The sequence below is a fragment of the Dipteris shenzhenensis genome, chromosome 13 (genome assembly GCF_047967505.1).
Source record: "Dipteris shenzhenensis isolate YYH24624 ecotype China chromosome 13, Dip_SZ_1.0, whole genome shotgun sequence".
NCBI classification, from domain to species: Eukaryota; Viridiplantae; Streptophyta; class Polypodiopsida; order Gleicheniales; family Dipteridaceae; genus Dipteris; species Dipteris shenzhenensis.
Genome location: NC_141608.1, coordinates 37,376,627 through 37,402,791, shown reverse-complemented (window position 1 = coordinate 37,402,791; position 26,165 = coordinate 37,376,627). Strand labels below are relative to the sequence as shown.

General features: G+C 46.8%; 2 protein-coding genes across 4 annotated transcripts in view; one reads left to right on the top strand and one right to left on the bottom strand.

Moving 5' to 3' along the window:
- EMB2421 (FAD/NAD(P)-binding oxidoreductase family protein) overlaps positions 1-26,165 on the bottom strand; it is a 127,559-nt gene that overhangs the window by 29,234 nt on the left and 72,160 nt on the right. For all 3 annotated transcript variants that reach the window (XM_087383686.1, XM_087383685.1, XM_087383687.1), the window contains 3 exons: positions 24,702-24,876; positions 4,961-5,073; positions 4,756-4,847 (listed from right to left, as the gene is read on the bottom strand). In XM_087383686.1, coding sequence (XP_087239812.1) covers positions 4,756-4,847; positions 4,961-5,073; positions 24,702-24,876 — 380 coding nt within the window. The remainder of the gene's footprint in view (positions 1-4,755; positions 4,848-4,960; positions 5,074-24,701; positions 24,877-26,165) is intronic.
- Positions 273-1,632, top strand: LOC147895369 (uncharacterized). The gene is made up of 3 exons (XM_087383369.1): positions 273-547; positions 1,000-1,230; positions 1,386-1,632. Exons 1-3 carry the CDS (start codon positions 273-275, stop codon positions 1,627-1,629), a joined length of 750 nt encoding a protein of 249 aa, XP_087239495.1. The 3' UTR covers positions 1,630-1,632.

Genomic DNA, 26,165 nt, shown 5'->3' with positions numbered 1-26,165 from the left:
GGATATTGCCAAGTTGGATTGGGTGCAATCTACTCTTAATAAAGCAAGCCAAATCATCAAGTTCATAACAAGAAAGAGCCTTGCATTAGCTCTTTTCAGAGCAGTATGCAAGTATGATCTTGTGAAGCCATCTAAGACAAGATTTGGCTATCTCTTTCTTATTCTTCAAAGGTAAGTCAACATCCTTTTTTAGCTAGCCAATTGAGAGTTCATTTCAATTCGTATTACTTATGTATTCAAATTTGATTCTTAACTTGTCCTAAACTTGTAGGATGATACAAACGAAAGATGCGCTTAGGCGTCTTGTTTGTAGTGAAGAGTGGGAAGTTTGGAGAGGAAGCCGCAAAGCGGAGGCATGTACAATCACTTCATACATCTTGGACAGTATGTTTTGGGAAGAAGCTGCAGCCATAAAGGCTGCCATTGCACCTTTGTACTTCATTTTAAGATTATATGACCATGAAGGAAGTACAATGAGTCATCTTTATCACTACATGCAAAAGCTTAAAGAGAGTATGCTCAATTGTAGATCTCTCTCAAGTCATAGGTATGCAAACTCTTTAGTGATTCTATCATGACTCATGAGCTGCTACATAGAATTTAGAGAATGTTTATTTATACATAGTATTGAAATTTAATATATTGCAATTTACACGGTGGATGATCTTCGTGCCATATGGACAAAAAGATGGAACTAATTTCATAAACCAATCCATATTGGTGCATCCATTGTACAAGCAGGAAAGTCATTGGTCCGATATTGTTCTTATGAATGGATGGACATCCTATGTGGATACAGTTATCCCCTCTGAAGAGCAAGGAATGTGAGTACTAACTTCTTAAGTATCTTGATTCTTGATTCTAGTATATTGTACGATCAATTAGCTTTTACTTGCAACCTCTTTTGACTCTGGCATGCATGCCTTTAAAGTCTACTTCATGAATCATTATCCTAATTCCTATCTAACACTAAAGCAATGTCCATGACTCATCTTATAGGATTGAAAGAGAGTCTGTTCTCTATGTTCATGACCGTAGCCAATTCAGGCGAGATGTGGCTATGAGTCTAGAGCAAAGGAAATTTGCTGTATCATGGTGGGAGATAAATGGGCGACTTACTCCCACTTTGCAAAGATTAGCTCTTCGAGTTTTATCACAGGATTGTACTAGTGGATCAGCTAAGCGCATATGGAGCATATGTGTGGACATCCATACTAAGAAAAGAAATAGGTAATCCAACTTATAAGTTATGAATGGTTGGATGCATTTCTTGAGTCTTGAGTCTTCTCCAATTTTACGAATCATGACTAATTAGAATCTAGATGCATTTTCAATCTTGTTTTAGTTCAAAATATTTACGTTTTATGTGATGTATCATGTTACAGATTGAGCACATCACAGCTTGATAGGTTGGTCTATGTAAATGCCAACCTTCGTCTCTTGGAGCGGTTCAAAGACAAAGAAAGTACCAGTGGCGCTGAAGGGGCTGAAGTGTTACATTGGAAGGTGAAAGAGGTTGATCCTGAAGTTCTAAGAAAGCTTGAGCGAGGCTTGGCTCGAGGGGAGAATATTGATATATCATTCATCCAAAGGCGCAGCGATGAGGATATAGCATATGATTTCCTTTGAGAGGATGAGGCACGCTTTCGACGCGTCACACGTTCGCAATCAAGGGTCATTGCACAAGCATCTACTAGTGTACCACCCTTGATTGCAAGCATTGGCACTTCATCTTCACCACGCTGTTATAGACGCCGACGAGATCGTGGTCGTACCCTTGCTACTAGTGGTCATAGTAGTGATTCCTTTGAGGAGATGGTAGCAAGGGTAGAGGAGGAAGAGAGTTCCGATGGCACAGAATCCACAGATGAAGATCCAGATAGTGATAGTGAACTTGGTAGAGAGAGTAGTGAGCACTGAGTAGTTTCAAATTATGATTTGTTATCACTCATGCTACTCATTTTTGGAACTTTAAAGTTTGAGCTTACAACTCGTCACTTTGGGAACTTATTATTTCATATGTCTATTTTGGGAACTTATATTTACTTGACATTTTGGCAAGTAATGACACATATATCTAGATTCAAATTTCAATGAATCAATGATGTTCATATCTCTAGATGCTAGAATCCAATGTCCAATGTCAATATGCCTTTAAGTTTTGACTCCATAAATATTAATTGGTCTAAATTTGAAACTTGAGAAAGGAGACTTGAATTCTGAATGTGTTTGTGTTTTGGATTACCTAGACACTGGGTGTCTTGACTAAGGACTTGACACTTGAATTTCTCTTTGTTCCCTCTAAACTTGAATATAACATGTCTTATCTGCCCCTATCCTTGTATATATCAAGTATCATTTCGAAACCTATCCGTTTCGTCCGAAGATTCGAAACGAAACGAAACAAAACTTGTTGAAACCTCGAAACAACGAAACGGATGAAACGTTTCTTGTGACTATGTCAGCAGAAGAGTGAGTCGAAGTATCACTTTGCTTTCAGATGCCCATATACTATGACATCCAAGGTCACTATCACTATCACTTTAGGGATGGTTTTGGGCCCCTATCTAGTTTATTGTCCTACCCAGATTAGAAATGCCTAGCGACTTTCATCCATGAGGCCGTCTGACACAAGGAGCATTTACTCAAGACACATAAGCGAGATCAAAGTGTATAGCTAGACTCCACTCACAGCATGACCACTGAGTTTTTCCAGCCAAACAACATGGACTATAGGGCGTAGGGGGATAGCGGACCCGACGACCAAAGCGAGAGAGACAGTAGACTCGCTAGCGGGTTGAGGCACACATCAGAGTAGGGGCCTTCCCTCTATGCTCACCAAATCAGAGGCACGGCGAACAAGAGTGACAGTGGCTCTTGTTCGACGCAAGGCCATAGCTAGGAGACCACAGTGGACCACACAGACTAACATCCCTCAGTGTTCTATCACACGTTGTATGCCACCACCACCTCATACGAAGTCAACCCCCTCTTAGGCTTAACCTCCCTACAAGCTTCCAAATGATCATTACAATGCTGCCAGCCCCCATCTTCTCCATGAGCTCAGAGTCTTCCCTTTGTATTGGTATCTTTATGCTTATGGCTATTTTGTATTCGCCATGGGTGTTGATGACCACTTAGAGGCTCCAACCTTTCAGCTCATTGTATCAAGTTCTTTCAGCCTCATAGACCCTTTAGTCTTTTGAAGACTTTTAATTTAACGTTCTTTTCTCTACTTCCTTCACCTACTCTCTCTCTCCTTAGTCATCCGATGGAGTTGGTCCCACAGACACGATACATAGGTCCAACCGCTTCAATGACACCTGATCAATTTGTAGGCGGCCAAGGGCTCCCCCCTTGGTGTTTTCCCTTTTGGGTTTCTATCGCAGTGAGCACCATGTATTACTTTTTCTCGTCACTGACATCAGCCTTGGGTAGGGGTGCCCATTTAGTGGCCCTAGCCTTAGCTTGCATTGTATCTGGTTTCTTCAGTCTCACATATCCTCTGATCTTTTGTAGACATTAATAAACTTTCTTTCTTTCTTTTTCTCCCCTTTTATCCTTCTAGTTCCCTTCTTTACACTACTCTTGCCTTTACTCTGCTTCTTTTTTTTTTAAAACAAAAAAGAGACTTCTATTAAGTAAGAAAGAAACTCGCTAGAGCAAGCTCTATGCGGAAATACAACATGCTAAGCATGTAATAAAAACACCTCATAGAAATGAGGTAGAAAGAAACCAAGGCTGAGGCTGAAAATGCCAACTCAACCCTATAGAAGTCTCATCAAAGAAGAGAGAGTCTCTCCAGTCTCTGAGAAAAGTAACTCTCCTGGAGGAGGCTGCTCGAGATGATCCCTACATGGTCGCCCAAATGGCCATCAAAGTATTGGCCAAGATCTAAGAAGGATGAACCTGAGAACCCTCCAAAGCCTCAGTGCATCTAGCTCACCAAATGTGCCATGCTGCAATGCTAGCTAAGATCTCCCAAGGAGAGTCAACAAAGGAATAAGCAGCCCTGAAGAGAGTGGCCGGAACATCCTCTAGAGAGCACGACTCCACAAGGTGTCGTCGGATGTGAAGAGCCCCAAGAGAAGTCAAGTCTCTCAAAGAAGACCTGGGGCTCTGAAAGAGTGAGCCAAGCCACTGATCTCCAGGTCATGTAGAAAGGTAGGCGAATAAAAATGCTGAGAAGTCTTGCCATCCCTTTCCATATGATTCTCGCCTGTCTGCAATCCCAAAGGCAATGTTGTATTGTCTCCAAAGCAGAAAGGCAACGAGGGCAAGAAGGGTCAGCTCCGAACCTGAATCTCCAATGGTTCACTGCTATCCCACCATAAATAGAAAGCCAAAAGAAGAGAGAGATTTTTTTATTCCGGTGGGATTTCCAAAGCCTCTGCCAAAAATTTTATGCAAGTCAACAGAAATCTAAAAGTTCTCCCAATGAGGAGCTCTAGTAGGCCTCCAACCCCTACAGCTGAGCTGGAATTTCTTGGCATTACTGACCGTGTCATGAAAGAAGGGGATGCCGTTCTCTTGGTGCCCTTTATCTATTACTCTGCTTCTTCACTGCAACCTGCCCATCAATTTTGCAGTTCTATTGCTTACATCTCCATATTTCACAAGTTTCACTGACCTAACAAGGAGATGCTGTTACATCTTTTGTGCCTGTAGTTTCCTTTTCCAGGACTGCTGATGTGCACATCTTATTCTTTTGATTTTGTTTTTACATTACATATGTAAGACATAAGAAAAGATCACCTTGCATTAGAAGGATCAAGTCCAAGAACAGATGGAATGGACATGGCTGCTTTGAAATTCTCCACACTAAGAGCTGTATTAGCTTTAGCTATCTGCCCGCACACGATGACAAAGCAACAAAAGTAAGCTCCATTATTAAAACGTATGTAATCCATTCCATATACAGAAAATGCACATTGGGCAAGAATAGGAACACTATGCGTACAGGTCGTCGCTCAGCCTCATAGGTATCCAAAAAGGCACGTGGTGCAACACCACTAAGGACTGTGGCAAGCTTCCAAGCCAAATTGTGTGCATCTTGAATGCCTGTGTTCATTCCTGCACAGTTGAGCAATGCTTTCTTAAGAACTCCTAAGCATCCTGATGATGAAATAGTTACCAAAAATTTTCCATGTATAACAGGAAGACTTACATAATTACTTAAAAGATCTGAAAAGTATAGCTTAGTTGGATTACTATTACTCTCATCAAAACATCGATGATAAGAAGCCATGGCACTAAAGGAAACATAAATGCTTATGTGCCAAGAATGTCCAACCCACTCATATGACATGACACATCTGATGCATCATAGTTCATGTTTGACTGTTTTTCTTCTAGCAGGACAGGTTTGAAGATATTCGATAAAGTTGAAGTCTTGGAACTGCTCAACATTTGTGTAATAATCTCTCTCTATGTTGAAAAATGTGGCACTAGCACAAGCATACTTTCACAGAGGATACGTAGTTGATTTCAGTGCAATAGGGTTCTGAAGATATTCACTAAAATTGAAGTCTTGGAACTGTTCAACATTGGTGTGATAGTCTATCTCTACGTGAGCTTTATGTTGGTAATTAGTGAAAGGACTCAGCACAATAGTTGATCACAACTATTGCTAACTGAAATCGTGCATAGTGCTTAGAATACAAGTAAAAATTAATATGGCAAGCCAGGCTGCATCAGTTTGCTACCCCTGCATTCATTGAGTGTAGTCGGAAGCATATAAAGACATCTTCAAATAAAAAGACGGGATGAAATTATAGACATAAAAATCCGGTACATTTTTTGAAAATTGAAACTCTTGAGCATTAAACAAACTCCGTGTTAATAAGACGTTAATTTGCTTTATCATTTCAATTTTTACTTATGGCTAGAATGAATATACCAAAAATAAAAGGTGGGGTGTTTTGGAGCCAGTTAAGAGAGAAAGAAAGGAAAAAGGAACAGTTGGGGAAGCAGCAGCTATAGGCACACCCATGGTTGTAAACATAGGTATTTGCATGTTGAAGCCAATGTTTGCAAGAATCTCTGAAAAAAACGTTTGCAAATGTGTAGTTTTTGCGGCTTGCAAGTTTGGGACTCTTGCCAAAAAGACCTACAAATCTAATGGAGCACTGCCTCTTGCAAACCTTCATTGTATGGTTGCATGCAAAGGAGCATATTTTCTCCACATCTATACACTCTATGGTGTCTACAGTGCATGCTTCTTGAATCTCCGCATCGAAGTTGAAGCCTCCACCCTCATCGATTGTAAAGATCCACTCCAACCTGCAAACCTATACTTGCTCGCTTTTGCTTGGACCCTGTTGACAATACACTTGCATCTTCTTTTCAGCTCTTATACAAACCCTGAGATATTTTGCTTCTTGTGTATAGCCTGCATAATCTATCCCTCTTTTCTTCTCTTCCCTCCCCCCCCCCCCCCCCCCCCCCTCCTCTTCCTTGTTCAGCTAGCATCTTTTCAAGGTGACCGATAGGTCTAGCTAGAGAAGCTCACATGGTAGTATCCTTGACATCCATCGCCATCTGTATTTCTCTTTTCCCCAAGGACGAGCATCAGGTGGAGCATCAAGTACTGAGCCTCTAGGATCATGCAATGATGAGTAGATCTCACACCCACAACACTAGGTTCAAGATTTGGGTCCAAGCAAGCCTGGCACTAGACAAAGACCAGATATAAGATGTTACCATCTACGGGAGAGGAAACTTTCTCCTCCAGTTCAGTTTCCTTAAGACCACCAAATCCAATCCAAAGGAGTCATGTGTACTTGGGCGCACTGCTTTCTTAATCCCACGGCAACATGGGTTCATATTGGATGACATGGACTTGATACACCATGTGCAAAAGTTCCTCGTCACGTTATGCTTTCTAGGTCTCTCTAGGGAGCATATGTGGGGGCATGCTTTGGGACAATCCTAAGACCCTTTGGTGTTTATTGATGATGGAGAACTGTTTTTTTGGGTTCCTCCCATCAAAAGGGGGGAGGACAGGGCCCACCATACCTCCAATACTAGACCTCTACCTTCTTTCAATCCCCCCTTCTCTAGGAAAGAGGAAGAGAAGGCATGCCAACCCCTTGGGGGTAATTTTTAGCCTCTTCCTACATAGGCTCCCCTCAAGTTCCAAACCCCTATGATAGCCCTCACGGGTAGGTTGTGGACTCTTGGTCGGAGGGAAGAAACGGAGAAGATATGCAACGAAGAATGCATGAAGAAGGCCATCTTGTAGGAGACAAAAAGCTAGAGATGGTTGTATCTCAGAGATACTTCAGCACCAAGGGTCAAAAGCTGGGTGCAGAGAAGCCTTGGAGTGATTGACCTCCCCTCATAGAGAGGCGTATCTACTACCTCAAGATGCCCCAAGAGTAGGTAATAGTTCCCATGTTCACCTAGCCTACAAGTATGGACACATTAATAGCAACCAAAGGAGCCAGCACTGTCCCCACCTCATCCCTCTCCCACATCACCCATCCGTCCGACCTACCTCACAACCCATCTCTCCCTTACGGCCACCTTTCGTCCCCCACCCTCTCCCTTGGTCACCCAGCCTTCGCCCTAGCAGTAACTGCCAGAGCACCCCTCCCCTCCCCCCCCCCCCCCTTTTTCGCAACCCCTTACTAACCTTCTGCCAAATCCTCAAAGTGCACTATGGCCCACTCATAGGGCCCACATTAGCTCGAACCGTGTTGTGACTCTAGCCTCAACAACATTCTCTCCTTTTCAAAATATGAGCCGCAAGCCCAGCCAACAATAGCTCTCCTCGACAAATTCTCGGCATTCGGGTTTCCAGAATTACTTGAGATTCCAAAGGCTTACCCTCTCAACTTAGAAGATACAATGATGATTCTCCAACCATGGAAACGCTTTACATTATCCAACCATGAGGAAAATTTGCACCTTGAGGACAGCTACTCAATTTTGTATTGGCCAATGCTCTTTTACATACAGCTAAAAGGCCATATGATGACTACAAGACTAGGGTCCTAAATGTAGGACGCTCTTGCTTATACACCACGAAGGTGACACTTTTGGTGCCATCTCGCCACTTTTGCTCCTCCGACTCAACCTCCTGACAGTCACACAGTATGCATAAGCGATGCTCCCTAGGAATCCCCTCTGCTCTGCCGCTCTCTATGCGGAGGCGGTGTGATGATACCCAAAACTGTCCGATGGAGATCCGTAGTGAGTGAGGCATATGAAGCTCAGTGTACCCCGGTGGTGTGATGAATCCCTCCTCCAAAATGCGAAGACAGTAATCTCTGTAGAAACTCAACTTCATTGGAAGCTCCCTCGGCTCCAACCAGGTCCTAAAGGTGTGTAGCTGGTTGGTATGTGGCCCAATCGGGATGGTGGGTGGGAGTACCGGAGGGGCATCTAAACTGTACTGAAAAGGAGGTATCCTATCGATGTGGAACCCTAGTCTCACAAACCATCTGTGAGTCCGTGCATACCAGCATCACTCGTCTCCCTCTGCTGCCAACCTCATGGAGGAATCGAGAGCTAACCATGGCAACCTCTGTCTCCTTGATGTGCAGTCCCCATATGATCTAACCCGGTGTAGATATGTGATGGTCTGAAAGGCTGCATCTAGCTTGTGAGGTGGGAGTGAGAGAGAAAGAGAGCGACACACACAATATACACAAGAGTGTGGGGATAATGAAGTATGTGTGTACTTCCCCAAGCACACAGTCAACCTTTTATATCAATGGATAAGGTTACAACACTAAGTACACCGTACTTAGTGTACTTAGCAATAAAAGTACTAACTGTACTTAAGTGTACTAACTGTACTGGGGTGGCCATAGTGCCTTTACCCCAACAACCTCCCACTTAAAGGCAATATGCCCTCAAGTAAAAATAAATGAGAAAAATACAGCATATACACAATGGAGTACATGGCCAAATGAGGCTCAACCTATACCCATCAACTGTCGGCAGTGTGCAAACCGCTCTGCAGGCAAGCCTTTTGTCAACAAATCTGCTGGATTGTCATCCGTGTGAATCTTGACAAGCTGAATCAGCTTATCATCTATTACGTCTCTGATGAAGTGATACTTCACATCAATGTGCTTCGTCTTTGCATGAAAGACAGGATTGTGTGCCAACTGAATAGCACTCTGACTGTCACAATGCAACAATGGAATATCACCTGTAATGCCCAAGTCTCCCACTAGCCGAGATAGCCATAAGGCCTCCTTGCATGCCTCTGTGGCTGCAATATATTCAGCTTCCGTGGTAGACAAGGCTATGCACTGCTGCATCCTTGACATCCATGACACTGCACCTCCAGTGAATGTATAAACATAACCGGTAGTAGACTTCCGGTTATCTGGATGACCAGCATAATCTGAATCCACATAACCAATATGCACAACTCCTGTGTGCCTTTCAGGTATCTCATGATACCTTTCACTGCATTCCAATGCTTCTTGCCTGGATTTGCCATATACCTGCTAACCACTCCTACTGCAAACGCAATATCAGGTCTGGTAGCAACCAAGCTGAAGCATACGGAATCTTGGCCATTTCAGCCCTATCAGCATCTGACTGTGGGCTATCCATTGCACTGAGTTTCACATATGGAGGCAATGGAGAACTAAGGGTCTTCCCCCCTTCCATATGAAACCTGTGCAATAGTTTGCCAATATACTCGGTCTGAGACAAATACAACAAACGCTGTTCCCTGTCTCTCCGTATCCGCATTCCCAGTATGTGATTTGCATCACCAAGGTCCTTCATATCAAAGGCCTCATGCAATCTTTTCTTAAGGTCATCAAGCTCCTTACGAGCTTTACCAGCAATAAGCATGTCATCCACATATAAAATGAGAATGATTAAGCTGCCATTTGCAGCCCTTTTGGTATATAAGCAGTGATCGACATCACTTCTCATGAAACCTTGGGACTTCATGAAGGTATCAAATTTCTTATACCATTCCCTTGGTGCTTGTTTCAGCCCATAAAGGCTCTTCTTAAGCTTGCATACAAGTGACTCCTTGCCCTTGACTGCAAATCCCTCTGGCTGCTGCATGTAGATCTCCTCACGAAGATCACCATGAAGAAAGGCTGTCTTCACATCCATTTGGCATAATTCCAAATTCTCACATGCAACCAAAGCAAGTACAATCCTGAGTGTGGTCATCTTAACCACTGGAGAAAAGATCTCATCAAAATCGACACCATACTCCTGCTTAAAGCCCTTGGCAACCAACCTGGCTTTATACCTTGGCTTAGCTCCAAGTGTGACTTTCAATCTATACACCCACTTGCATGGCAGTACTTTCATGCCCTTAGGCAACTGCACCAATTCCCAAGTACCATTTTTATGGAGACTATCCATTTCAGACTTCATGGCTAGTTCCCATAGCCTTTTATCATGCATTTGCACGGCTTCCTTGTAACAGGAAGGTTCTCCACAGTCTGTAAGCATAATAAAATCTGCCCCTGGAACAAATCTGTCTGGCTGCCTCATTTGTCGAGTGGACCTTCGGACCCATTGGTCTTGCTGTCCAGCCTACTGCTCACGTAAAACAGGTGGCTGTTCCAGTAGATCAGGCTGCAGAATTATGCCTGGGAGATCTTCCAAAGGTGGTATATCCTGTAGGACATCTTCCGCCACTGCGGGCTGTCCATTTGGACCTGCTGCAGCATCATGCATTGGCTGATTACGCTGCTGTTGTGGCTGATTTGCAGCCTGCCTGAATTGTACAGGATGTCCCGAGTCATCAATGTCAACCTCTGAAGCATCAGAAGGCTTATCTACTGCCTTAAACATACATGACTCATCAAATAAGACATCATTGCTGCGTATTAGCTTCTTATTCACAGGATCCCATAGGCGGTAACCCATCTCACCACTGTCACCATATCCAAGAAAAATGCATTTAAGAGACTTAGGATCAAGCTTGCTGCGATCTTCTCTGCGTATATGCACGTACGCAGTGCAGCCAAAGACCCTCAAGTGCTTATAGGAAGGAGGTTTTCCTGTCCAAAGCTCCTCTGGCACTCTGCCATCCAGTCTTTTATTTGGTGACCTATTGATGAGGTGTACTGCTGTTTTTACAGCCTCAGCCCAAAATCCATGAGGTAAAGCAGCATGTGACATCATAGAGCGGGAATTTTCCTGTATGGTTCTGTTCATACGCTCTGCAGTGCCATTCTGCGCTGGACTGTAAGGAGCAGGGAGTTCCCTTTTAATACCTCTAGCATCACAAAATGCATTGAATGCATTAGATATATACTCCCCACTGTTATCTGACCGCAAAGCTTTCAGTTTTCTGCCTGTTTGGTTCTCAACCAAAGCAAGCCATTTCTGGAACACTGGAAAGACATCACTCTTTAATCGAAGAGGATACACCCACACCTTCCGTGTGGAATCATCTATAAATGTCACAAAACCTTTGTCATCCAACATGCCAGTAGAAATCAAATTTTTCTTGACTTCGGGTACATGCCTGACATTGTGAAGCATAAGCTGAGTACCATCAGCAAATACAAGCCTGACATCTCCAACACCGACAATACTGCATGCATGATTATCCCCTAGAAACACGACTCCATTACTGCCTACTGCATACCTGACAAACAACTCTCTGTAAGGTGTAACATGGAATGAGGCACCTGAGTCAATGATCCAAGAGTGCATGTCTGCAAAATCTCCTGCATGGAGAGAATGAGCATCCAAAGTAGAGAGAAATAGAACCTCTCCCTCACTGTCATAACCGTGTGTAGAATGAAGCTCTTCAATCTTCACACTCCTCTTGCCCTTGCTCACTGGTACAATTGCCTTTGCATTTGACGCATCAGTGTCCTTGGCTTTGTCTCTCTTATCATTATTCAGTTTAAAGCACTGCTTTTTGGTATGTCCCTTTTTGCCACAGTAGTAGCACTCAACATCTTTGTTGGAGCGGGACTTGCTCCTGCCTTTTCCCCTTTCCTGGGATTTGCCTCTTTGTTGACTTCTCCCCCTTGCATTCAAGGCATTGTTAGGCTTTACTGCATCTTGAGCTTTCAGCTTCTGCTCTTCTTGCAAAATCAGCCCTGTGATGTCTGAAAAACTTATGAAAGTGTTTGCATTTGTTACAGCTGTGGTGAACGTATCCCAACTTTCAGGAAGAGAGATCAAGAGTGCCATACCCTTGGTTTCCTCATCCACCACATACTTCTGATTCGCAAGTTGAGTAACAATTGAATTAAACTCATTGAGATGTGCATCCATGGAGTTCCCTTCCTTCATCTTCAGATTGAAGAACTTGCGTAACCAATATATCTTTGTGGCTACACTTTGCTGCTCATATGTGTCCTATAGCTTTTTCCACACACCCCAGGCTGTTTTTTCACCATCCACATTCCAAACAACACTCTCATGGAGTGACAATTCAATTATGGACTTTGCTGACAAATCGGCCAGTGCCCAAGCATCATCATATGTGCCAGTGGGCTTCACACCTTTCTGTATAATAGGAGCATGAAACTGCCTGAGGGTTAGCACATTCAGGACCATCTTTTTCCACATCGGGTAGTTAGCAGCACCCTGCAACTTCTTAATATTAAGAAGAGAGGACTCCGAGGATGAAGCCATTACAATCAGCAGAAAATATAACCCACAATTGGGTGCCTGACTCCCTGCAAACCAAGTGCACACAGGCACTTGAACTGTGCTCAAAAAATTTAATTCCTGCAGCAGAACAACAGGAACTGCACCTGCAACTGTTTCTCCCAATTAAACAGAGAATTATAACTGTTTACTGCTTGCTGCAGTATCCGAACAGCAACTGTGTTTGCATCATTAAATGCACTGTTGTACAATCAGCAGTACTCTGATATTAAAGCAGCATCTGCCCTGCAATTACAGTGAAAAACAGCAGTGTATTTTGCACTCTGTACTTCTGTACAGTGACTGTTATCAGCCCCACAGTTGACACACAACAGTACCTGACTGTACCAGAAAGTACAGAATCAGTAAATGACTGTTTGACTGTTCAAACCTGTCAACTTCAAGCTTCAAGATACAACTAAAACTGTATAACACAGTTTAGAGTAGGTTTTAGGCAAAAGCCCCTTGACTGGAAGAAAAAATTCTCAGAATTTGAGTGCATTTACCGCTTCACTGACCACTGTAAGGCATTTAATTGCTTCCCCCAGCACTGATATGCATCCAATTGCAAAACCCCCAATTTGACTGGCACATTCAGTGCTCAAGTCTACAATGTAGTGATCAATGCATCTTCCACTGTCCCGTAGGTCAACAAATGCATACGAATCCTGCAAGAATCAACTCCAAATAGGAGGATAAATGCAATGCGTGCGTATACAAGCCAATACTTGGCACTGGCTACAAAAGCCCCTTGATTCTGCAATTCAATGTTGAGGATTTCCTCACACGGTAGGCATAGACTATTATCTGCTCACTGTACTTGCATTTGACCAGTAATGCTCACAATGAGCTCGAAGGCTACACCTGTACCTATAACGCTGACAGAGCAGTTGCCGAACTCCTGGCGGGAGCTCGTAGGCCTGGCGGGTTGCTCGCCTGCGTGGCGGGTTGCTCGCCTGCGTGGCGAGCTGATGGCGGACTGCTGAAGGCGTCGCCTGTGTGGCGACTTGGCGGCCCGCTGAAGGCGTCGCCTGTGTGGCGACTTGGCGGCCCGCTAGCTAGCGTCGCCTGGCTGGGCGACGCTGGCTGAGTTTGCTGGCGCCGCCGCTGCTGGCGCCGCTGGTGCTGGCTGGCTTCGCTGCCTGCTGGCACTGGCAGCGCTGGATGCTGCCGGCCCTGCTGAAGCAGCAGACCGCTGCTGCTGGCGGCGAAATGCAGCAGCTTAGGCTGCTGCTGCTAGTGCTTGAAGGCATTGGCGCTGGCGAGCTCCACAGCACGATGCTGCTGCTGGTGGACGAATGGGAGGGAGATGTGCAAGCTCAGGCTCTGATACCAGTTGTGAGGTGGGAGTGAGAGAGAAAGAGAGAGCACACCAACACACACAGTAGACACAAGAGTGTGGGGATAATGAAGTATGTGTGTACCTCCCCAAGCACACAGTCAACCTTTTATATCAATGGATAAGGTTACAACACTAAGTACACCGTACTTAGTGTACTTAGCAATAAAAGTACTAACTGTACTTAAGTGTACTAACTGTACTGGGGTGGCCATAGTGCCTTTACCCCAACATAGCTGGAGTGGAGAAGCACCAAACTCGGCTTGAATGATGTGATGTGGTACAGGCGGTTTCCCCCGGATCATGCGTGAGAGCATGAGGATCTGCAAGCGCTCCACCTGTGTCCACTCTATCTCTAACATGTCAGGCCCCGAACAAGGGCTGCCATACATACCGGCTGGTCGGACCAAGGACTCGAAGAGAAGAGCCTTGGTCCGAGGGTCCTGGAAGTGGGAGTGAAAGCACTGTCTCTCTAGCTGAGCCAGTGAGGCGTATCCCCTGCTCAGTCTGGCCTACATTGTTGGTCTCATCGTGAAGATCGGGCCGGAGAAGATAATCCCCAAGTAAGTGTATGAGAATCACAGTTATGCTGAAACGCGTTTCAGAGCCCAGCCAGGCCTGAAATGCTGTTTCAGAAAAGCCCCGTTTCCTGAAACGTGTTTTAGGGTCTAAAACGTTTCAAGACCCTGAAACGGCTGGCTGAAACGTTTCAGCCAGTCTGAAACGCATTTCAGAGCCTTGGAACGTGCTGTTTTAGACAACACAAGCTGCTAGGTCTCCAAAATCACACGAAATCTGCCGCCAGCCCCGTTTTTTGTCTTTTTGCTTTCGATTTTGGCCTCCTTCCACTCCTTCAGCCTCAAACTCTCTCCATCCTCAAGGTTTTCCAGCCCTCCTTTAGGCCCATTCACTCCTTTCCTCTCCTTTCTCTCCTGCAACCTGCTTCAGCCCTCCATCATCATCTACTCCCCTCCCTTGCTGACGTGGCGTTTCCCCGTTTCAGCCCTCCCAAAAATCTCGAAACGTTTCCGTTTCCGTTTCCCTTCCCCGTTTTCCCGTTTCCCCTAACTATGATAAGGATACGATCTCAAGAGGTGACCCACCCAAAGTAAAAGTAAAATGTTTCCGTTGCATGTTTGCTCGAGAGGTGTTAAAGATCATGACCTTGGTCTTGCCAAGGTTGACCTCCAAATCATGGGATAAACAAAAAGCTTGCAGTGTATCTAGGTGTCGCTAGAGCCCCTCGGGTGTGGATGACAAGAGTGCCACGTCATCTACATAAAGAAGAATCCTGATAATGATCCCGGCAAGTGAGCAACCGGTCCCTCCGAACGTCCCCATGAAAGTCTCAAGCTCATCGATGTAGAGGCCAAACAGGGTCGGTGATAAGGGACAACCTTGTTTGACCCCTATGGTACTCAGGATCTCATCTGTCCAACCTGCGCCAGTATGAACTCGGCCTGAGACTCTCTCATACAATGCCATGACTGCCCAGATGATCTCCTGATCAAATCCCAGTGTCTGTAGGCGTGTGATAAGACGAGCTCGAGGTACTGTGTCAAAGGCTTTGCGGAAATTTACAAAGCAACAGTATACCCTCAACTTCCGTGATCAAGCCTCCTCAATGACACTCCTGAGTGTGAGTGTGATCCATAGTCCCATGGTCTCGCTTGAAATCAGCCTGACCCTCTGCTCTGAGCCCTCTCATCTCTGCGAACAAGCTGACCGATGCATCCAATACAGCTGCATAGATCTTGGACATCACATGTCCAATCATGATAGTCTTGTAGTTACTCGGGTCCATGGGATCCCCTATCTTGTGGATGGGGGTGATGGTGTTGAGTGTCCAAGTGCGGGGGAAGCCAAGGCAAACAACGTCATTGAATAGCTTTGCTAGGATCGGGGCTAACGTGTCGATCCCATATGCGATAAACTCAGTGCATAGCCCCTCGTGATCCTTAGCTCGATCCTTAGCTCGGCCATTGTGCAGTTTTAATGTCGCGTCCTTGACTCCCCCTCTAGTGAACAACGTGCAAGTGGTGGGACGAGGTGTCTGTATGAGGTCTGGAGTGGGCTGGTGTGGGACACATATAGATGGTGTGCATACGTGTGCAAGACTCTCGTGTCGGTGAGGGGTGATAAGGACCTACGCTCAAGGAATCTCCGCCAAAAATCCTTAGAGTTGCTGCTGTACAAGATGTGCAACAGCTCCTCATTTTGACGAAGAAAAGCCTACTTCTTCCGACGTACGAGACGTCGGTACTTGCGTACCGTGTCTGGTGTGTTCGGGAGGTGACATCTGGTTTCAAGTCGGAGCTGTCGGCGATAAGCCTTGCACTCCGCATCGTACCAATTGTTGCAAGGTACAGAACCAAGAGGTGGTGGTCTAGTGGACCGTATGGTGTGGGAAAAGATTTGGAGGGCAGCCTCGTGGAGTGTGCGACTAATCAGGGCAGCACCGTCCTCTATGAGTGGTATGTGATCGATGTAGGTTAGGAGTCTGTTTAGGCATCCAGAGTAGGTCGGTGAGAGGCTGTGATCAAAGTGTATGTCGTGGTAGGTGTCGTGCTTCCTATGTGGTGTGTGTGGTGTGGCTAAGCATGGGGTGGCGATAGTGAAGAATAGGTATGTGTAATCAACTTCTGGAGGGAGTGGTGCTACGGTGAAGTCGGTGATACATGAAGTGAAGGTAGGGGATCCCATGATGTAATCTACTACACTAGTGCCCCCCCCCGTGTGGGAAGCAAGTAAAATCACCTGAGGAGGGCCATAGGTCGAGCACGTTGTAGATGATGAGATCGTGCATCCTGCCCAAATCAAGGAGTGTGTGTCCATATGGTGTAACAGGCCCATGTCGGTCCGATGAGATCCTAGTCACACCTGCTCCGTCTAGGTCCATGTCTGGAAGCGTGATAAAGTCGTCTCGAAAGTCCAGGAGTGGTGCTTGTCGCGTACTCGTCCAAGCGTTGAAGTCCCCAACAAGGAGAGCTTCCCAGCAGTCTGAAAGGTCTGGGATATCCTGATGTAAGGTGCATATGGAGATGTCTCACCCTCTTCTCGTGCCACTCTGGCGAAGTGGGATGTGTCTGGCGGGAAGTAGCATATTGCTATAAAAAGGTCACGGGTGCCTGTGCGTCGGATCCGGATCCACATGAATCGGGAGTGTGCGTCCTTTCTCTCAATGGAGATGGCTCCAGCGAGGAAAGACCTGTACAATATTGCGACCCCGCCTGATCCTCGGACGACTCCTGTATCCCTCGTCTCATCCCTAAAGGCTGACTCCCATGTGTAGCCACTGACTATCGGTAGTGGACGCTCTGGGCTCTAGTGTGTCTCCGTGTAAAAGACTATGTCTCGTCCTGTATAAGACTCCAAGAAGTTTCCCGGGTCTGACCATAAGGTGCCATTACAGTTCCAAATGGTGCAGTCTAGGGTCTTGAAAACCTGAGTCTCATAGGCCCCGTCCCCCTAGGGGATACGGGTGGGAGCCCGACGGGTGCCGGTCAACAACCTACCATCTCGGACCACGGCCCATCTCCCCTCCTTGCGGGCAACATCCCTCCGCTGCAGAAGAACTCGTCACTCCTCAATCTGTAGTGGTGTCAAGTCCTCGTCCATGGATAGGGTGGGATGCTCTCGTAGAGAGGCTCGGCGTCAGAGTGTCGCTAGACGAGTATGTGAATCTCTGAAGCGAATGACTAGGGGCTGCTCTCGGTTGGGATCTCTCCCAACACGCCATGCTCCCTCTATGCCATGGTCGGGGACCCCCATGGTGGTGGTCACAAAGGTAATCGCCTCCTCCATGGGTGTCGTAGTGGTGCTGGTGCTGTCTCGCGTGATCCCTCGTATCCGGATGTTGAGGGCCTTCAAAGCCCTCTGTTGCTGTTCCTGTATGGCGGCTGAAACGGTTGCCTTTGCGGGCTCCCGTTTTGCCACGTCTACCCACCTAGTCGTCTCTGCTATAGCCGACTGTATCGTGGCTATCTGTGCCTCCATCTCTGTGACTGGGGTCCCTCCATGCGCTGCTTTGAGGGTCTCGAGCTCCTCTCGAAGCTGTGATGTCGTGTCTGAGTCCCTGGATAAGAGTGCCCTGCTCGTGTATAATGCGGGCCTGCTCCTGGGTGTATCGGGCCTGCTCCTAGGTGTAATGTGTCAGCTCTGCCTGACGGGACCAGATGCTATGTATCTCAGCCAATAGGGAGTCCCAAGCATCTGACGGGGGCCTAAGATGTCCTGGTCCAGGTGGGAACTGGATCTCCATTGCTAGAGCATAGCTTATGGGAGATGGTGTCCGGCATCACCGCTTAAAACATATGGGCTGTTCGCTATAGTTTAGTGATGGGAGGCCACCAGGTTCCCTTGGGAGCCACCCTAGTTGCTATCTGAAAGGACATATATACAGCCTGCGCACCATCTGGGAGTATGAATGTCAAGATCTCCGAGGACCACTGAGAGGTATGCATGTTTCTGCAAGGCTTGGCCTACAAGTGTCTTATATGTATTTATGGAGCGAGGCATTCACTAGATTTATAGCCCTCCACCTTGGTTGCTAGACATGCGACACTCCTTCACATGCAACCATACAATGAAGATTTGCAAGAGGCAGCACTCCATTAAATTTTGTACGTCTTTTTGGCAAAAGTCCAAAATGTGCAGGTCCAAAAAACTATATCTTTGAAAAACGTGTTTTTCACAAATGTTGCAAACATTGTCTTCAACATGCATAACGATAGCCATTCATCACTAGTATCTATACAAGACCATTTATGCCTATTTCTGGTACACATTTTTGGATAGCCAGTCATCACTTGTATCAATAAAAGACACCCTTTGTGCAAACGGGTATGTTTGCAACTATGCATATGAATAGCCATTCACCACTAGTATCCATACAAGACAGTCTATGCACATTTCTGGTACACATTTTTGGATAGCCAGTCATCGCTATCAATATAAGACACTCTACGAACATTTTTGGTACACACCTCATCCATCCTCTCCATGGCATTCAGGATTGATGCATGAGCTCATAGCAAGCAGGTGAGGAATGGCATGGAGCTTTTATTTAAACCTAACACCAGGACTTCTGGTTTACATTTGGCAACCTGGGCTTCATTACTTACTATTAGTTTGACTACTTCGAATTTCTCTGCTGTTCGCTAATCTAACTAGTTTCATGTATTCTCGTTTGTAGATTATCTTGTAAATCGATTTTTCAGCCTAGAAGCATTATTGTCTTTGAGAAGTCTATCTAAGAAGTTTTTTTCTTTTTTCCAGAGAAAAGAACTTCTATTGATGCTTGTGAAAAATGATCATACAAGTTGGCAAATACCATAAAGGTGCCAACCGTGAAAATCAACGAAAAATAAATGTTGGCTGTCATAAAGACACTCCTGCTGCCAGAGATCCCAGCTCACTGCCTAGGGATTCTCTGTAACAGGGGCTAACAACCAGGGTGGCGGACTAAACAACCATCTGATCCCTCTCAGGGTGATGTCGTAGAAAACACCTACAAGCCAAGCCTTGCAGAAACATTCCCGCCGTGCGATGGTAGCTCAAGAACCTGGAGAGCCTCGCTCCCAAATGGCGCGAAGCGTGAAGATGATGTCCTGCCAGATGGCTACAAAGGTGTCCGATGGTGGAACATGGTGCTGGCCCATAACCCAGCTGCAGCGAGCAACCTAGATGTTTCATGCCGTGATGCTGGCTACTGTCTCCCACACGCTGTCCTCTGCCAAAGGAAGAGGTTGATGACCAGTGGGAGGGGTCGCCTCATGAAACTCAATGCTGTGAATACACACGCTCTGTATCATATATGCTGGAGAGATCACGTCAATGGGAAAGGCATGGCCACCCTCTGACAACCAAGCCCCACCTGAAGTCCCTCTGCGTGCCCTGGAGCCTCACCATGATCTGAAGCACTCCTTGCCATATCCTCTGTGCTGCTCGGCAGCTCCAAAGGCAATGGGGGATCGTCTCTAAAGCCCCAATCGTGCATCTATGGCAGCTACCATCCACTCGCACCTGCTCCAACCAAGGGCCAACAGGAAGATCTCCATGCGCTATCATCCAAAAAAAGTAGGAGATCTTCCGCAGTCAGAGACCAAACCAGAGGCGTGTCTAGAACCTAGATCTCACCTCTCGAGGTACCTACTGCCCTGCCCAATGCCTCTCTCTCGACAGAGTCTAGGCTACCTCCTCCAACTGCAAGCGGCGTCCTATGCGTGTAGTATAAGAGAAGAAGGGCACCTCCTCCACTCTCTCTGAGTGGCCTACTCTGGACGGCCAAAACCACTCGCCTGGGTCCCACTGTACCTCACTAAGGGGACGACCCTCCCATAACCATAAGTGCCAACAACTTGCATCTAGATCTGAGATGCGAGAGGGGTCGATCGACCACTCCTTTCCCAGACGGCCCACTACTCTGACCCTCTAACTGATGATCCAAGGCTCCATCCATCTCCGGATCTCCATCTGTCAGAGACTGCAAGAGTCCACCTGGACCCACACTATAGAACCAAGCTCGGTTGAGAATGGTAGGGAGGGGACATAGCTAAATCCAAAGAGCTACCCTTGTCCCTGAGAATTAGCCCAACCACTGTGCTAGTGTTAAACTCTGAAGGTACGCCCACCAAGACTTTGGGATAGCTGCCTCAATCTCTGCCATCCTCGGGCCCGCGCCTCGAAGATGTGAGAGGGTCCCTAATCGTACCTCTGCATCAATCGGGAGTCTCACCCACGTCCTAAAAGATCAAGCTAGGCTGCTATCCCACTGTGCCCAACCAATGTGTAACCTCTATCCCAGCATGCGACCATCTTGATCCCGAACGTCCGGGTGCTTGATAAGAGGCTGTCGTGCAAACTCCTCCAAAAATTGTTTACTAGCCTGGATAAGACCCCCTACCTATCGTTGCCAAACTCTGAAGAGACTCCGCATCAAGTGAGAGCCCTTCCCTGTAAGGGGGGCCTCCGAGAAGAGCCATCTGTGTGACTGTTGCCACTGACCACCCGTGCGGGGGGTGTTCCGAAGGAGACCGCGCGGCAGAAGAAGCTTCCAGGGTTCTGTACCTGGAGTGAGGCCCCTCATTACCAACTTGCCCAACAAGGCTCTGCTCTACATCTCCGGATCAATGATGCCCAATCCTCCCTGGGCCTGGGGCAGGATCACTGTCTGCCAAGCTAGCCTGGCTCGAGTGTTACGTGTGCCATCCGATTCTGCCCATAGGAAATTGCGCACCAAGCGCCTTAGTTGTCCCATGCATCCCCTGTGAAAACACCAGCACGAGGCTATGTACCAAGTGGTAGCAAGGAGGACCTGGTTAGCCACCAAGGCCCTTCTTGCAAGAGAGAGTTTGGCCGAGCTCCAGTACAAAAGCTTGCGCCGAACACTCTCTAGGACCGGGGAGATCTGCTGCTCTACTGACATATCAATGCCAACCTGGCAGCCAAGGTATCTTGTTGTCTGCTCCCTCTAAATCCACTCGAAGCCTAGCGTTGAGCCCCAATCTTGGATCTCTTGTACCTCCTCTGTCGCTGAGAGAAAGCCGACTGATTTGGTCTAGTTGATCGGAGCCTTTGGCTAGACAATACACTGCCAAGGCCTCCCTAACTACATCCAAGCTCCGAGCTGAGCCCTCTACAAAAAGAGCCAAGTCATCTACAAACTACGAGTCCAAAAGCTGTCGAATCAGGAGCCTCATTCCCGCCGTGAGTCCCGCCAACTGAGACCTCAAAAAATACCCTAGGGCCTCTGCCACAAAGAGGAATAAGAATGGGCAAGGAGGCATCCCTGCCGACGAACAGAGCGGGAAAGCGAAAAGGCCTCCCTCGTGTAACCACCAATAAGTATCTGGCTCGAACTACTTGCATAGAGGACTGAGACACCCCTGATCCAGTATGCAGTTTCAAGGAGAGTGATCGGTCTCCACTGTCTCAAGTCCGAGCGATCCCTCCCCTTTGGGATCATACATATCCAGCCACGACTCAGGGTCGAAGGGAGAGAGCCCATGTCAAAGATCTCCTGAAAAGCCAAGTGGAGGAGGGTATGAATGCACTCCCAGAAGCACCTAAAGAAAGCCGGAGACAGCCCGTCCTTCCCCGGGCACTTCTGGAATAGAAGAGCCCGAAGAGCCTCCCAAAGCTCCGCATCCGAAAAAGGCGCATCTAACTGACTGCTCACACTCCGAGAGACCACCTCTAGAACGTGCGCCCAAACTAAATCTCGGGCTGCCAAAACTTGCGGGGACGACTCCTCGGCCTAGAACAAGCGCCGATAAAAAACTAAGGTCAACTCCAAGATCTCCTGCGGATCTGATGCATCTACCCACTAGAGTCTCTCAATCTCTGCAACTGTGCACCAGTTGATCTAGGGCCAGTGGCTTGAAAGAACTGCCTGGTCATCCTGTCACCCTGTTGTACCCACCAAGATCTAGAGGAGTGGTAGGAGTACTCAGCCCGTCTCACCTCAGTATCCTCAAGCTCCAAGTGAGCGCACTCATACCGGTCTACTAACCATTGCGACTCTGAATCCTGCTCCCGAAGACGCTCAATGGAGGCCAAGTCCAGCCGCAAAGCCCTCTCTCTCTACTAAAGAGTATGACGGCGTTGCATAGCATGGGTGCGAAGCTCCTCACTACTCTACCAAATCGCCTCAGCTGCCCACACGGCCCCACCTCCCTGCGGGGGGACTCAGGCTACTGCCAAATAGTTGTAATCCTCTGTTGTACCTCCTCCTCCAGGAGCAAAGCATCTAGAATGCGGACCCCTCTCTGCGGTAGGCCACGAGGGGGCTGCTCTAGGTGAAGAACGATAGGGGAGTGGTCCGAGAGGGTTGTCCCTGCTAGAATACCGGTGGCTCCACCCCTATGCATGGCCCAATCTCCGACATAGAATCTGTTTAGTCTCTCAAGTAGACCATCCTGCCGCCGCTACCCAAAGAAGAAACTAAGACTGTCATGAGACCTAGAGAACCCCGGTTCCCTCCCGGGGTCCAGACCACAGATTGAGAAAATGAACTGCTCCCAGGTGGTGCTTTCCGAAGCCAACATCTCAAAATAAGAAGCACCCCCGCGCTTGTCCTCCTCAAACTCAAGATTGTTGAAGTCACCTCCAACAATCCACAAGTCCACATCCGAGAGCGACTCCATCAACCGCACCCATCATCCGAGAGCGACTCCGTCAATCGACTCCAACAATCCACCACGGGTCCACCAAGACCTGCTCATCAGGGCTCCACGCTCCTGCTACTGCAAAGGGACCTGGGTGCTCTGCTCTGCTAGCGCCTGCGGCTCAGTCGAGAGATCGAAGGTGTCCTCCTCCTACTCCATAGGGGCAACCTCTGCCAGCTTCTCCTGAGGCTAGGGGATTGCCGATCAAGCTCTCTCGCGCTCTCTGACCCTAGCCCGATACCTGCAATGCTTGAGGGTTGCCTTGTTGGGCTTCTTGTGTTCAACCTTGGTCCAAGTCCCCTAAGAGGGCTCGACCCAAGGTGTTTGCGGGTGTTGCTAACGATATGACTGCCTAGCCTGATGCTGGGGAGCCCTTTGCCCCTGCTTGGGCTGAGAGGGAGCCCCCTGCTCCTACCTAAGCTGAGGAGGATCCCTACCTTGGCCTCTCAGGCAATCCCGAGCTAAGTGTCCCATCTGTCTGCATCGGAGGCACTGGTCTGCTAAAAGCCCACAAACCTCAACTCTCTGATGTAGTTTGCCTCCATCCAAGGTCTCCAGAAGGATCTCCTCAGAAAGCGTCTCGGGGGTGTCCACAATCACTCTGAGCCTAGGGACCCCATCATCTGCGACCAATGTGGCTGCCGAGGGAGGAGGAGACTCCTGCACCGTACCAAAACATCCTCCGATAGATTGGAGAATGGACCGATACTCCTCCGGGAGCCCCGGGAAGCGGAGCGTCACCGCGAAGCGAGGGACATGGTGAGTCGTGTCCATGCCCTCCACTGTGAAGCCATGGTACCAAGGGAAGAGGAAAACCATGAGTACATGTTTGGTAGAAATGAAGAGAGCTAAGAAGAATGTAACAATGCCAATAGTATTTGAAGATACACCTGGAAAGGCCCTAATTGCTACCCATAGGCATCATCATGAATTCTCAGTATTTTGTATATTAGGGTCTTCATGTACCACTAGTACAATTGATCATAAAGGGACTCGTTGGACTGATGTTGAGTTGCATCATGTGACTACATACATAATGATGATCTTAGAAATTTGATCGTACAGTTTGATGACTTAAGCAGGAGGCTTGCCTAGATCCTCTGGAGCATGACAAGAGGGACTACCTTTGGGCCGATGGCATTATGATGTGCAGCAGAAATGATTATTCGTGAATTTGTTACATGGAGACAAATATGTTTAGACATGTATTGTTTATTTTCATACTACCTGGGGGAGCATATCCCAGCACATTTGATAGATTGCTCTATAGGAAAGCATGTTCCTCAACCCCATGGTCAACGTTCACCAGGAGAATGAATGTTAGCAGTGGGAGAAACTGTATAGGGGTGCAGCGTTAGAAGAGTTGTCAAGGTAAGTGCCATCTGGCATATGACGGATTTATCCCACATGGGACAGACTTGGAGGAGTAGCCATGTTTTGATCTTGGATAAACGTGTGTGCTAAGCTTTTGTTTCATCTTCTCTCTTGTAATATAGATGTGTTATCTAGCCTAGATCAAGTAGAGTCTGTGAGCTGGTTCGAAGTATATCAAGAACGGCTGACATAACTGAGCAACAAGCAATTACCAAATCCTCCAGCTGGAGGGAAACGATGGGCAGCATCTCCAACGAGCAATATTTGTTTATGATTAGAAATATAGCGCTCTGCAACCTGAGCATGCATAGTCCATGGTTTGACTGACTTAACCTCTATATCAGTAAGATCAAGCCCTGCAAGAGCAAATATGGTATGTTTGCAGGCCTGCAATAACAGCAATCATTGTTCAATCTTTCTGATGCAAACGTTCAAACAATTCAAAATGCAACCAGCGTAATACAATATTATTATAACTTTTACTTATTTGTACAAAAGCAATGCCTTAATCAATTGCATTCACAAGGGAACAATAATGGTGTAACAAAGGTGAAATTTACTTGGGAATTCTAGTAGTATAGGCAGCTTCTAAATGGCTTGTGAATAAATAGTACTTTTAAGTAGGGGAAGCCTAAAGTTGCCACATGGCATCCTAGGTTGGCTATCCCATAAGCATAGGTGTTTTTCCTCGCCTATACCTCTAAAAGGGGGCCCTAGTTGTACTAGGCACTCATCTTTCACATCTATTCATGAAATGCAAACTATCACACATTCATTACTAGCTGAGCCTCAATGAAAATCATAATCAACTAGGGCTCACCATCCTAACTTAGGAAGCCTCTTCCTAGCCTGTGGCTTGTGCAGCCCCTCATAAGCTGAAGACGCACGTGTTTCCAGGTACTTTGATGGTTTAGCTCATGAATTTCTGCAATCTACATGCTGTCCTTTCCCTTTGCATTCATTTGTTGCCATTGGAATTTTTGTGGGCTAATTCATCTCATTTTGATTTGAAATCTGGAGCACATCATCTTGATTCCAGGCCCTACCTGCAAATTTCTGTCACAGCTAGGTGTCTCAATCTTCAGTTTGACAAGTGGCAGCCCTAGACTAGGTCAAATTTCAAAGCATAATTCTTATATCGTTGTGTTCAGCTTGATCAGCAGATTAAAAGACAAAGCATAATTCTTATATCATTGTGTTCAGCTTGAAATTCCATGGTTTGATCAGAATTACTCAAGATTTATGGGCGCTGCCAATTTACTGATTCTGCTGCAATTTAGGGTTTTACTGCACCAAGTGGTAATTTTTCTGCATAATTGCCCCCGATGATTACACCCCTGCACCAAGTTTGAGATTGATCAGAGTTCATTCAATCCTGAAATTGCCTCGAAATCTGTTCCAGCAGGTACTAAACCAGGGTTTTTTCAGCCTAACTACTCTCTAATTGGGGGCCTTTCAGGCTTTCTGAGTTGCCTCAGCTGCTGCAAGCTTTGCACCAAGTTTGAGGACCATCAGAAACCATTTGCCCCTTGAGATATCTCGAAAAATTGGTTCCAGCAGGTGCATTTCTGGCTTTCTGAAGTTATGGTTTCACTGAAAATTGGGGCTTCCAAGTTTTCCCTGCTAATTGGCTCTATTATATGCTATATAAACCTAAACTGAACACTGCGTTGGAG